The 14,179-nt window shown below is 37.8% G+C and overlaps 1 protein-coding gene across 3 annotated transcripts; it reads left to right on the top strand.

Moving 5' to 3' along the window:
* The first annotated feature begins 3,694 nt into the window (after window positions 1-3,694).
* LOC102218386 (PR domain zinc finger protein 2-like) lies at window positions 3,695-12,411 on the top strand. Of its 3 annotated transcripts, none has more exons than XM_005808926.3 (4): window positions 3,695-3,843; window positions 5,071-5,136; window positions 6,157-10,104; window positions 10,558-12,411. In XM_005808926.3, exon 3 carries the CDS (start codon window positions 6,227-6,229, stop codon window positions 10,073-10,075), a length of 3,849 nt encoding a protein of 1,282 aa, XP_005808983.1. In that variant the 5' UTR covers window positions 3,695-3,843; window positions 5,071-5,136; window positions 6,157-6,226; the 3' UTR covers window positions 10,076-10,104; window positions 10,558-12,411. The 3 variants fall into 3 exon arrangements, with proteins under 3 accessions (XP_005808983.1, XP_023191641.1, XP_023191636.1); XM_023335873.1 differs by lacking the exon at window positions 3,695-3,843 and adding an exon at window positions 3,850-4,084; XM_023335868.1 differs by lacking the exon at window positions 3,695-3,843 and adding an exon at window positions 4,091-4,729.
* Window positions 12,412-14,179: the final 1,768 nt, after the last annotated feature.

The raw sequence follows: 14,179 nt of genomic DNA, 5'->3' as shown, positions 1-14,179 counted from the left end.
TGGAAAACCCGCTGCAGTTAGATTTCCCAGTGAGAAACTTTAAAAACTCTGATTACCCCCAGTTCCAACTTGTAATGCTGACTTTCTGTTTCAACATGGCCCCTTCTCACATCAACAGTAGTAAGATGTAATGGAATCATGTTTATTTTACAAGATACAGATGTATCTTGTAAAATAAGACACATTTAACATTGATTTACAATGTTAAGTGTAACATTGTAAATCAATGTTATATTTAGCAATTGCAACAATAAACTGAACAAATTAAAAGTGGCACTTGCTCAAGGAAAGGGAAGCTTAAAATTATGTTTGTAAGAGCTACTGCAAACAATGTCTATGGCCGTCACCATGTTGAAATTCTGACTTCCTAACTAAAACCCCGTTACTGCTGGGTTTGTCTGACATCAAACCGAGTGACAAATTCTAACTTCTGAGGTAAAGCAGCATAAATGAAGAAGTCAAAAGAGTTATCTACTGCAGGCAAGGCACCAACTGCTCACAGCCGTTCAACAGAACCCCAGTTAAAAAATTCTAAGCTATCAATTTCATGTTCTAAACAAATTTTTGAGATCAACAAAACAGCCTCTTAAAATAAAACCCAATTTACATTTATATTGGATATTATTTTCTGTTTTGATTTGATGTTGAAAACAGTGGCCTTGGGAACTAAATCTAACAGGGTGTACATACATTCAGAACTTTCCTGCAGAAATCATATCCACATGGAAACACTCACATGCATGTGAAAACATCATGACACGGTATCGTTAGACATTCTGTTCGGATATAGTTGGGGATAATGCAAACAAATCAAAAGTTAATATACAGCATAGATGCTGCTCATAGTATGTTGCTCTGATTTACTGTTGAGAGCAATAATTCAGCCCCACAGGTATCTGCTAAGACTTAAAATGTCTCACTTAGCTTTTACATGTTCAGGCTAAAGGGTCATGTTCCCGAGTTCATGTCCACACACATGATCATATGCTGCTGCAACTAAACAGATCATGTTTCTACTTGGTTTGCTTTCCCAGGGGTCACCAAAATATGAATACATACCTTGGCAAATTTAAAACCGTATGACCTCTGTTTACACCACCTAACTCTACAGCTCAAAATATTAGCTTTATCCACTTCATGATTTTCTTTATATGTAAACTTCAACTTGTCCTCTTTGTTCTAGAGTGCAATTTTTTTCCTTGATCATTCTGTTTGCTTCATTTGCCTAATTACTTGCATTTCCTTCAACTTTGACGCTTCAGCACCTGGTTAAACAATGATTTGATATATGCACAACAAAGAGACCCAGTTTCAATCTGCTGACTAAAGTTTCCCAGCTGCAGTTGCCATCAGCTGTGAAAGACACACCAGAACTTTTGGCAGGTCCACAACAACTTAGAACATGCTATAAATAAACACAATCGTAACCAAACTTCCACTAAAAAAAAAATAAAAAAAATATACTATGCTTATTCAATTATTTTTTTTCCACATTGTGCTGTTTCAGCAAGTTAGCTGCGGGGCTTAAAATGCTGATTCTAAAATACAGAGAAGGAAAAAGTGAGGCTTAGCAGGGTGGGTTAAGCCTGTTATTTATGATCTTTCATTATGGCCCGCAGAGGTCTGGCATGTGGTGTCACAGTGAAACACCACTCAACCCACATGCAACATAACAAGAGAGACATGCCATGCATGTGCCATAAGAACACCACCCATGTGCATCACAATGTCACAGATGTACATCAGGCAGGAGTGAGGGGTCCGAAGAACTCCTACAGGTTGGAAATAATGTCATGAAAAGCCAAATAGTTTGCTTTGTGTCAGTGTAGGTGTGAGATTGATACAAATCCAGCTGCTGGGATTCAATTGACGATTGTTAAGGAAAACAGAGAGGAGAACACATACTATTGCCCGTTATTAATCTTCAGCATGTCAGTACAATGTGTCTTCTGTTTTCTGAACAGTTGTAAAACAGAAATGACAGAGATGATTGATAGCTAGGAATGTGGCTCTTATCCAACAGTGATATCAAAATTTTAATATTTAACCGAGAATTTATTGTATTTTACAATGGTGTTTTCTGTCTACTAGAAATAATATTATTCTCATCTACTACCCCGATAGTTTTAGAAAGTTTACCTCAAGATTGCTGCCATTAACCTATTGCCCAAAAAATCTACACAAGACCTATAAGTTTTAAGTTACAACCATTGCAACATACTTCCTGGAAGCTTCACTAGAAATCCTTAACTAATATTAATGTCAAAGATTACCTGAATAACTAAATAAGTCTTTAAATAATCTTTTTTTGGGGGGGTGTGGGGTGTGTGTGTCCATTGCAGGGCAACACAGAGACAAACACAAACACCTGAGAAAATATGAATTTTCTTAGTTTTAGGATTAGAAAATAGAAATTTCGTAATTCAAAATGTCATGTTTACATTACCTGTATGTGGAAAAAATCATTATAATTAACAGAAATAATGACTATCCAATCAAACACCATCTGTGTGTGATTAGTTTCACTAGTACTAAATTGTTTCTCAGTATACTGAATGGGTTTGTACACATTTGTTTCTTTTTTTTGTTAGAAAACAAGCTATAAGTTGATGAATATTTCTTTTGTTTACAGTCTGCAGCGTAATCCCTCTCATTTCGAAATGTAGCCATCTGAAATGGTCGTAAATAAAGCATAGTTCAAGTTAATACAAACAAATTAATCAAACTATGTGTTCGTGCACAGCTATTTTGCAATCTCTTTACCTGAATACATGTGATTAAATGCATTGCTGTATAACACTTCAAATGTAATCCATGTATATAATGCGCACATAAGTATCATAAGTTACTGTGGGATACCAAAAATTTCTGCACATTCAAAAATAATCCTTACTCTGGAAATTTGTAAATGTTACAAACATTTACACGCGGAGGTGCGCTCCAGTTTAATCCTGTATTGAAACAAAGTCTTTTAATTTTGCTCCCTCTCCTGGTCAAGATAACACACTACAATGGCAAGGAATATAGTGAAATGTTATTATGTTCATTTCTTTAACCCATTATCCAGTTTTGACAAGTTCTGAACAATATTTCTGATATTCAGACAGCATAAAAAAAATCTAATGAAATATTGTCAGATCTCAAAACAATTCTGCAGTTAATCGTCGAGTTTAATTTTTACTGTAACACTTTTTTCCAGTTTTACTTTGAAACAACCATTTTCTTATAGACACGCAGAGGTGCGCTCCAGATTGAATGTTTTTTTGGGGGGGAGAACGGAGGGACGGAAGGGGGGGGGTACACCTTCCTCCTACGATTTAAACAATATATCTGTTACTTTCACCGTGTGATCTAAAGCAAATTGTATAAATATTTTTCAAAAATTTCAACTGAACCATCTAAAATGAACATTTATATTTTTGGAACTCGTCAAATTCAAGGCAATTACATCGGATAAGAAAGGTTAATGGAAAAAGATCGCATACATTATAAAATCATCTTATTTTTACACAAGTATTCAAATTTGCTTCACGATCCACGTTCAAAAACATTCTGTGTTAGTATTACTAATTTTAATTCTGTAATAATAAAATGATTACATTCACACACCACAATAATAGTTTGGTTCAGATTAGGTGTATTTTATTTGCAAGAACAGTCTTTTTGTCCTTTTAAAAATTCAACTTTAAGAAGCCTCTCGCTGATTGGTTATATTTTGACATCCTAATTCTCTGTCCAATCAGAACGCCGAAATTTTGTTGATAGAGTAAAGTGGAAAAACAGCTGTCTACAAGGTGCACAACAGGACTGTTTCAAACCTTTCCGGAACTTTGGAAGCATCGTGTATGTTTAAAGACCTTCCTTTTCTTCGCAAATTTTATTCACCAACCTGTACTTGAGGCTGTCGCGGTTAACATTTGGTGTTAATTCTTGGCAAACGCTAACAAGCTAGCAATAGCATTGTGGCTATCGGTAGATGCGTACACAGCGGTCGATAACAACTCCCTTTTTTTTTAGAAATGGTGTATGAGGCTTTGTTCGAAGACGTCAGTTTAGTAATTTCTTAGTGTCTGCATTCGGCTCGGTAAGTAGTTAGAAGCTTGCGTTCGTAAATCTAGTTGACCTTAAATTAAGAGGAGCTAGCTGGCTCTGTAGCCAGAGCAAATGTGACGACGTGTTGTGTGAGCTGTTAGCAATGGAGCAAGGACGGGGGAGCGTCACCGAACCAGGGGAGGCGCACCTCATCGCCTGTCTGCCTTTAACTTATTAAAATAAAACAACTGTTATTTATCGGCATGTACGTGGTAGTGGTAAAAAGAGACCTGTTGTAGTCTACAGTAATTAAAATAGAAACCGAATATTTTAAAACAGCTTCTACTAATTCATTTCTGTAGGCCCTTGAATGGTATAGATTCTGCTAATATATTTAATAGTGCCTCACTTGTACAAGAATTCACCGGATTATTGTGCTGTAAATATAACGGGAATGTACATCTATTTAAAAAGTCTTTGTTTACATGTCATCTCGTGTCTTTATGTACTTTAACGCTGCATTGTGTGCATACTTATGCGAAATGCACATTTTAAAACGTATGTTTTTGGAAATGCGTGTTGTGAAACGTTAGATTTAGGCTTCTTATGTATTTAGGTTGACATTTGTTTTCCAAACAAGATTCATGGGAGAACAAATAAGACATGACAGGCCTGCCATTTTGTCGTAGTACACAAGGTATATGTCAAAATCCACCGCCCTATTGTCAACTGTATATTTCACTAGTATTTTATAACTATTGTTGTAAAAGACTTTTAAATAATGTTTAAGGATATCTAAGTAGTATTCTCAAGGGAATTTTCTGTTCTGTTATCCTCTAATGTGCTTTATTTTTTCTGTTCCTATATGTCAGGATAGGAACAGAAAAAAACAATTTGTTTTTGTTTTGTTACAATGAACTACTACTTTATTTTCACCCCATTGCTAATATATTACATTGTGCTTCTTTTTGTTTTGTGGGAGCATGCAGTAATGATCAGTTTTCCTTTAAACCATTTACATGTTTTTTTCCCCAACAGAAAAATCTCAGCAAAAGATCTGCATAAAAGTCCACAAACACTCATTCTAAACGTGCAGTGAAAATGGTAAGCCAGTATAAATATTTAAATTGACCTTACCAACTTTCAGAGAAACATTTGTAAATAAGAAGTGTAGTTCTATAAAAGGTATTCCTCTGCTGCTGTTATATCACACTTAAATGTTAAAGATCATTAAACTAATTTTAATATAAGAAGTGTAGTTCTATAAAAGGTATCCCTCTGTTGTTGTTATATTACACTTAAATGTTAGAAATCATTAAACTAATTTTAATACAACATGAAAATACAGTTAATACAAAACTGAAGAACATGTTGACAGTTGTTGCTACTACTAGTAGTTATGTTTTGTATTTTTAATATTTTTTTAACCTAGTCTAGGTTGGTTTAGTTAGCTTTTTTCCTTTACAAAATGAATTTGAATATTTAATTTGTTTTTGTGATGTGATATTTACAAAGGAAAACCTTAAGGGGGACATACCTTTTCCACAGCATTTTTTATCCAATATGGTATCAGTTTAGATACATTTTGTTTTGGATTAACATTTTGATATTTTTCCGGAAATGTATGATGCATTTGTGATGTAAACTTAACAAATAAGTTTAGTTAGTTTTTTTTTCCTCGCACGTAAAACAATTTTTCTATGTGGTACAGCAATGATGTTAACAGTTGAAATATATTATTAGGTCTCCCATATCTTGTTTATATTTGCCTCAATCAGCTTTTTATTCCCTCTATAAATTCCTTTTCCCATTGGAATTAATACATATGATGCATATTGCTTAAATCTGGTTTCTATCTTATGAAAAGGGTGTGTTCTTGTTAACCATGTTGCACTTATGATTGGTTGTGTTACTAAAGGGTCCATTCAGCTTTTTAGAATTGACCTCATAAAATGGTCAGTGATGTTTAAATTCACAAATGACATTAGCCATCTAATATTTCCTATTGCTAATGTTTCTCGTAGTCTTGTTTCTTTTCTATTTTGCTAAAGTTGATTTAATACAACCCTTCAATGTTCTGTATCACAGTTCTGAATTCTAGTATTTTCTTTATCATCTTAATAGGTGTGACTGCTGCCACTATCCTGCGTGGAAAAACATCGATCAAACAACTATATACATATGCTAAGTGAGGATGGAAGACTCTTCCCACTTGTACATCTCTGAACGTAGAGACAGGGAGGATACACAAGAACAACTAGATATCAGCTGGGAGCACTTATACTCTCACAAGCTCCCCATCAAAGATACAGATAAAAAAGCTTTTGTGTGCCAGCACTGCAACAGATGTTTTACCTGCCAACAAGGCTTGGAACGACACATGCATGTTCATCATCCTTGCAAATCTCCAGAGAAGATATCCACAAGTATGAACAGACAGCATCAGGAGGGCAGGGTCCCTGATAACCAACTGCATCCTACAATGAAGGAAAATGCCAACCTGACACAAGAGGAAATACCTCAAGCGCTACTAAGTGATTCATTTCAACAACAGACACAGGACATAAAAACTATTTCCACTACTGTTTTGGAAAATAATGGAGAACAAGCAGAGCAATATATGCTAGATGTGTCTAGTAATATTTCAGAGAATCTTAGCTTTTACATTGATGGAAAGATACTATCAACAAGTACAATAAATAACTGTGAAATGGAAATCCGCTCCGGGTCCTCAACTTTAGTTGGAATGGACACCCTAATTTTGGGCCCTGCCCAGATTAGCCAAGTTTTACACACAGATACAGAAGCATCTGGTCAACAACAATCCAAAAGAAGAACCGCCACACCACCTCTCCTACCACAGATTAAAACTGAACTGCAGTCTGAGGTGGTCATGTCTTCATCCTCATCACTTCTGTCGTCACTGATTGAGAATCTGTTCCCTCAGAATACAGAATCAGAGATTGTTCAGGAGGAACGCACTGTTTTCCTGTCTCCAAAACTTAAGCAGCTTCTTGAGAAACAGGAGGGTTTTAAACCTACAGTTGCCCTCATCACTGACGGACAGAAGTCTTCATCACCTGTTTCACTCACTGTCCTACCTTCTGGGACTGGAAAGTTTAGGAGAAGAACTGGCTCTCCCACTGGGTCCTCACAGCAAATTCTTGCAGCAAATGAAGAAACTGGAGAGCCAGATCTGTTAGATTTGGGTGATGGAAGTAAAAGACAGATTGATGCTCAGTGTAACTCGCCTGTCCAACAAACAGGAAATGAGACTAATGATGCAACTCAATCTGTAGCTGTGCCAGAAGGGAGTCCTGTTTTGTCAGAGAGTTGGGCCCCAGCGACTGGTGGTAATCCATGTAACCAGCAACCCCTGGATCTTTCTAATACAGTCAAAAGAAATGAAGATGAAGCATCAGCTGATGCTGCGCTAGATTTGAGTTTACAAAGAAAAAGCCCAGGTGAATTGGGTTCAAATTCAAATGTGGCGGAAAAGGTCTTAATAAGTAGTGAGGAGCAAATGATAAGCCATGTGAATCCAGAAACGCCTGTAGTTACAGACTTGACTCTTGTAACAGGTTCAGATGTTGGTAACCCACTAGAGCATGTTGCTGAGGGACTTGTTTATGGACTGACCTTACCCCCAAATTCTCTGACTCAATCACCTGGGTCGCTTACTTCTCTTGCCATGGAACCATCTCCACAGTGCACCATAGCATTTGCTTCTCCAGTCACTCACACTGTACTCCCTGCTGCTCCCTCATTGATCACAGTTTTGGCTCCACCTTCATCTCTTTCCAACCCCTCAAACCAACCAATCCAGGTACTTGCCCCAAACATATCTCCAGAACCCTTGGTGATTTGCACAGAAAATCCATTAAATTCATCACAGTGTGATTTAACTACTGCATTTGCCTCTGCCAACTCTGCAAACATTGTCACTCTCTCCCAGCCACTTGACCCAACCCTGAATCTACCTAGCCACGTCTTTCTCACTGATCAGATTGCACTCAACCCACCAATGGTTGAATCTGCTCCTGTGTCAGAAATGTCGTTCCCACCCACTGTAACCTTAAATGATTCCCTACTCAAATTAGCCAGCAGCACCGTCTTAATAGAGTGTACCATAGCTCTTGAAGCTCCAGGAAGTATTGTGCCAGCTGCAGTAACTTTACAAGAGAATACAGCTGAGCCTCTAACACCCACTCAGATGGTCATCAATCAATTAGAACAACAACGGATCACATCTTTACCTGACCCTCAACCTGTGGACCCTCCTGTTCTTGTGTCTGCCATCCCAGAATCTGTAACCCTGACATCTAACACCCCAGTGATGTCTGATTCTCCTCCTGTGGCAGACTCAAAACCTGGTCTAGGACTTGTTAGAACAGAGCTTCCTACAAAAAAAGTTGAGGAAGTATCTGATGGGTCTGTTTCTATGTCTGAAACCGCACCTACAACACCTCCTGCCCCTCCTCCTGACAAAACTGAGGAAGAACCCTTAAATGAGACAGCAGTTGATGCAGAGGAGCAGACTTTCACCAAGAATTTCATCTGCAATGTGTGTGAAAGGCTCTTCCACTCAATGAAAGAACTTGGCCATCATGTGGCTGACCATGCAGATGAATGGCCCTACAAATGTGAGTTCTGTGTGCTGCTGTTTGGCAAGCCATCCGCGCTACTCGACCATCGATCGAGTCTTCACGGCGTCGGAAAGACCTACGTTTGTAGTGCATGTACAAAAGAATTTGTCTACCTTTGCAATCTGAAGCAGCATCAAAATGAACTGCATCCTGGGCAGCAGTGCTCATACACGGAAGAAGAAAAGGGTAAACTGAGACCTCAGAACTACAACAACACAATTAAAAACAATACAGATCCTTCAGTCACAAAGTCACCAGAGGAATCAAAAAAATCTGTCAAAAAGGAAGAATGCGAAGTTGACATGACTTCTGATGAGCTCTTTACAACAATTAAGATCATGACTTCAGATGGATGTAAGATCAAAGGGCCTGATGTTCGTCTTGGCATAAACCAGCATTATCCCAGCTTTAAGCCGCCTCCCTTTCCTTACCATAACAGATCCCCTGCAGGGTCACTTGCTTCAGCTACAAACTTCACCACCCACAACATCCCACAAACCTTTAGTACAGCTATTCGGTGCACCAAGTGTGGGAAAAGCTTTGACAATATGCCAGAGCTGCACAAGCACATCTTGGTATGTGCAAATGCAAGTGATAAGAAGCGATACACGCCTAGAAAAAATCCTGTCCCCTTACGCCACTTTGCAAAAACCCAGAATGGAGTTTTGTCTACGACGAACTCTGCTAATGGACTAAATACTTCAGTCAGAGTCAGTCAGGGAAACCGGTCCAAACCAAATCAAGAGCCACCAGTCAAGATCAAAATACTTAATAAAAGGAAGAAGAAGTTTGTCCAGAGGATTATGCCACATAGAAACAAGTCAATTTCTTCAGCAAACAAACTGTCACCTGCACAGGTAGAAATCTTTGTCTGCCTTCACTGCAACAGAGAGTTCACAATGCGCCGCAGCAGAACCAAACACATGGCCGTCTGCCCCAAAAAGCCCAAAGAGATGACAAAAAGGAAAGAGGGAGGAATCTCTCTCACAAAAGAGAACAACGAACACTCGCATCGAGGAGTTTCCCATTTAAAAGAGAAACTGCAATCCCCGCCTCGGCATAACACAAGACTCCAGACATCTGGCTCTACAAAGAGACCTGCCATTCTTCCAGTACAAACCGTCTTCTCAAGCAAACGAAGTAAAATCATCATTAAGGAGCGCATACAGCCCAAAGAAGAGGCGCCTATGCTTGCAGAAGTTCCCATTCGCACTTTCAACCCGTCTCTGCGGCAGTACAGCAGAGTGCAGCACAGCATCAAAGGAATTCCCATTAAAATCACTATTGTGAAGCCTCCGCAGAGTGTCCCGCTGACAGATGAATCTGCTGCTGCTCAGACTGAAGAAGTTGCATCTGGAGCCATTAAAAGCTGCTCCGAGCAGAAATCCTCAGCTTGAGAACATGAGTAATCCTCCAGGATATGCAGGTAAATACATTTGCACCAACAGTGTAATTGATATAGAAAGTGGAGGGTTGATTTTGTGTCTGGTGATCCATTTCTGTTGATGTGTGTTTGGGATCAGTTTTCTCAAAATTCTGAGATAATGTTGCCAGGCACAATCACTTTTAGCTAATTCCACGTGGTTACATTTGTGATGGTAGGACAAATAATACCTTTTTCTAGTATGACTCTCAAATAAGCACAGAGGATCCAGTAGTTGTAATCATGGTGACAAAATGTTCCTCTTTGCTAGTGTTTTCTGGCTGTGGGATTTCATTTTTTTTTTTTCTCGCTTTTACCATTCTCCATGTGTCTTTGGTTGTATTTTCTATTCTTATCTTTCTCAGGGGTAAAGCTATGTGTGAAGGGCAATGTACTTAAAGCCTGATGATTTATGTTTTTCATTCATAACTTTAATTCTGTATTCCTTTGTTTCAGGACTCCACTGTATGAAACACTCTCCGTTATCCTACAGGGAGAAGTACTGGTAATCACACTGGAAACCCAGTAGACCTGTAGACTGCATTATACTGTACAATAAATGACTGATTACAGAATGGATAAAACAGGCCTGTAATGCGAACTTGAGAGAATGTGTGAATGCCATTTTAGTAGCTTGAGATTTTGAGGAAAACAGAATCCTTCATTGCATAAGCTTGCTGTGTCAATAGCTTGGAGTTGCACTTGAAGTTAATCTAGCTGCTTCATGCTACAAATTGGAAAAGGAAGTAGGATGAACTGAGCTCCTCGCATTTCCTTCTTGATGGGCGGTTTAGAGAGCATGGCAGGTGGCAATCATTTCTGGCATGCATTTGCACTTTTTCTTTGTACTCTGTTGCCTTTTGGTTTCAATTCTAATTGCATGCTGTCTGTGAGCTTCTGCTCTCGCTACACAGATTTAAGATGGATTATGTCGATACAACTTCAATACTGAATCTGATCATGAACCTTTTTCTCTGAGGGGTAAGGTCAGCAATGTGAGTAAAGAAAAGACATGTCTACTGTTCAGAAATTGTACATTTGGAGAGGTTTTTTTTTCTGAAGTTACAAAAAACCTGAATTTCAAGCAGTAGCACAATGTAATGTAACCTTGGCCTGAATCTCATATCTTAAGTCCTTTGTTTTGTAATCATAAATTTTTAGAAAGACAGTCGGAGTAGTGGGTTTTCCATAATTGCTGTGAATGTAATATTTACTGAAATTAATGCTAAAGGCATTTTTGACGCCCAGCTGCTACTAAATGAGTTTGAATAGAATGCTCTTGTGTGCCATGAAATTTAATTAAAATGGTCAAATACAGCATGGCAACAGTGAAAGTGTATCATCTTTCAGTGTTTCTCAGATGAAGAATTTATTTAGCTGCTTTAGCAAATTATAAACCATTGTCTTATTGAAATTTACTTTCACATCTGAGCTACGTGTAATTCTTGTTCAGAGGGTATAGCATATGAACATCTTTTAAGTTAAGTGCGATAATTCGTATTTTCTCATGTATTTACAGATTGATGTAAACAAATTCTCTACAACTGAGAAATCTTGCCAGTTGATGCATTTGGACCGCAACCCCAGATAGAAGTGCTGTGTTTCTATTATGTGAAGTTAGTTGCATCTTTGACTGAACCAATCCCAATATTTGGTATCTGTGCATTTTCATCTGACTTACTCTCTTCTTTATGCTTTGTTTTGCACATCTTCCCACAAATACTTATCAAACATTTGTTTTGTGGTGTTTTGTTATCCCTACAGTGATTGAAAATGTAATATTGTTTGTTTTTCATCTGGAACACAAGCACTTCACTTTTGTTTGTACTTTCAAAAATTGTTTTTGGCTAGGAGATAATATTCTTGTGGGATATAAAAACATTTGTTGCACAGTGTCCTAAATCAAATAGTATTTGTTTTATGTAAGATTTTGTTTCTTATATCAACTAAAGGTTTGGAAAAATAACTGCTATACAGGGTAATAATTTTGTGTGAGATTTAAATATTAATTTTGTAATCTGAAACTTGATAAAGTCTCTGCATCTGTAATTTTTTTTTTTTTTTTTTTGGCCTTTTCAGCCCAAGCTGGCATTTCTTTGGTTCTGGCTGAAACCTTTTGGATGTACAGAATAGATTGGGAGACAGATGCTGAACTGTGAAAAGTGCTTGTAGCATTTTAAAAATGTAAATTGAGTCATGTATATTTATTAATAACTTAAAATCATGTTCTTGAATAATTCCTGTTTGATTTGCACTAAAGTTTGTTTTTTTTCAAGCAAGTGTTAAAAAATAAATTGAGCGTCAACTGAATATGAGTTGATGTGATTTTGTTTAGAAAATGTTTTTTGATGTGGATTAGAATCTAATTCAGCTGGGTTCAAAGAAGTGTGACATGTAACCAAAAGTCAAAATGTACAAGATACTGATTCTGATTAAATCTTTTATTGAAATGAGTGTGTCCAAAATTATAGCAGATATATGTAGTCATAGACATCATTGATGGTGGAAAAAAAATACATTAGTTAAAGACGATGACTCAAAAGAATATAGTCCATCTGTCAATAATTTGAGAGTAAAATAGGTAGCTCCTAACAATATTTAGAAGAATAATGAACATTCATTGGAGTGGTGAACCTAATTGAAGATGTACAAATATATATTTCATAAGCTCTAAAATGAGAAGCGAAAGAGAATGATGTGGAAGAAAACAGAAAACTACCCTATGAGGAGATTTTTAAAAAATGCATCCTACATGTTGTAGTTGTCTCCCTGTTTTAACACAGCTGAATCAAATGATGGCTCAGTGGCAGGCCTGAGCAAGACATTGGCGTGCTGAGTAGGTAGTTATGCTGCTTCCCAATTGCCAACTTCCCAGAACTCAGATTTCCCACTGGGAGCAACTCCGGCTACTCCCGGTTAAGACTTAATGTCGACTTTGTGTTTCAATATAGCCGCTCCTAGCATCAACAGTAGATTTAGTGGAAACATGTTTATTTTCCAAGACACACATTGCATGTAGCGCCTACAACTCTACACTGAACAAAGTAGAAGTGGTGTTTGTGGAAAATAAAGCTTAAAATTATTTTTGTAACGGGTACAATAAACAATGTCTACGGGCGTGTTCCGTCTTAACACATTTTACCTCGGGTCATCCGACTTCCGAGGTAACTGGAACGCAGCATTACTACCAAAGAGAGAACTAAAACATACAGAAAACCGGCCCTTGAGGACTTTGGACATCCAGGTATTAGGCGTTCCCCTGCTTCAACGCGTCTGATTTCAATTGATGGTTGATTAACAGGCTTTTGCTGAACTGCAGTGAGGTGTGTCAAAATCGAGGGAACGTCTACATACAGAACAGCGTGCTTTGAGGACCAGGGTTGGTGAACACGGACAGAAGACACTCCGATGAAGCCAAATTATTGGTAAGTGATGGCCAACAAAGTTCAACATTTAGAAAAAATACCCCCAAAACGTTTGCGTTGAATGTTTGAAACAAACCTGCTGAAAAATGAACAGCTATTCCCCTTTCCTTGTTCCCATGTAATCAGGGCCGTGCAGAGACTTTTGAAGGGCAGGGGCTCAAAGTTAAAAAAGGGCACATTAAACAAGATCTTAAACACCGTACAACAACATAGCAACAACCCATATTGGTCAAGAATTTAATTGGATCCTACTATTTCATTATCAGGTGGGGACCTGCAAATGTAGTATATTTTCCCCAACAGGTATAACGTTGCTGTTAGTCCTGGAGGGCTGAGCTGATCTGAGACTATAGCTGTTAAACAGACCAGAGGAGAGAAGGTGACTGGTTATAAAATAAGCAAATTTACTGCCATTTTACTAATTAAGCCCTAATAATATCTATTTAACCTCTAGAACAACTTGGCTGCAGACTGCTTTAAAAAGCTCTAAGGGATTAACTATATCATTTTTTATGTTAGCACCTCTGAGATCTAGATTTGTAAGACTGGGATATCAAGGCAAAGAAAACTGAGTAGTTTCTGGTAGTGGCCTCCAGACATTCAGGGGCCCCTAGAAATGGTTTAATTGTAACACAGACCATGCCCTGCATGAA

This window comes from Xiphophorus maculatus, chromosome 1, assembly GCF_002775205.1.
Source record: "Xiphophorus maculatus strain JP 163 A chromosome 1, X_maculatus-5.0-male, whole genome shotgun sequence".
In the NCBI taxonomy this organism is placed as follows: domain Eukaryota; kingdom Metazoa; phylum Chordata; class Actinopteri; order Cyprinodontiformes; family Poeciliidae; genus Xiphophorus; species Xiphophorus maculatus.
Note: the sequence above shows the minus strand (reverse complement) of the source record. Positions and strands in the feature narration are given on the sequence as shown.

What these genes read in the sequence shown, in the direction of transcription:
- LOC102218386 (XM_005808926.3), top strand. Translation starts at nt 6,227, where the DNA reads ATGGAAGACTCTTCCCACTTGTACATCTCTGAACGTAGAGACAGGGAG.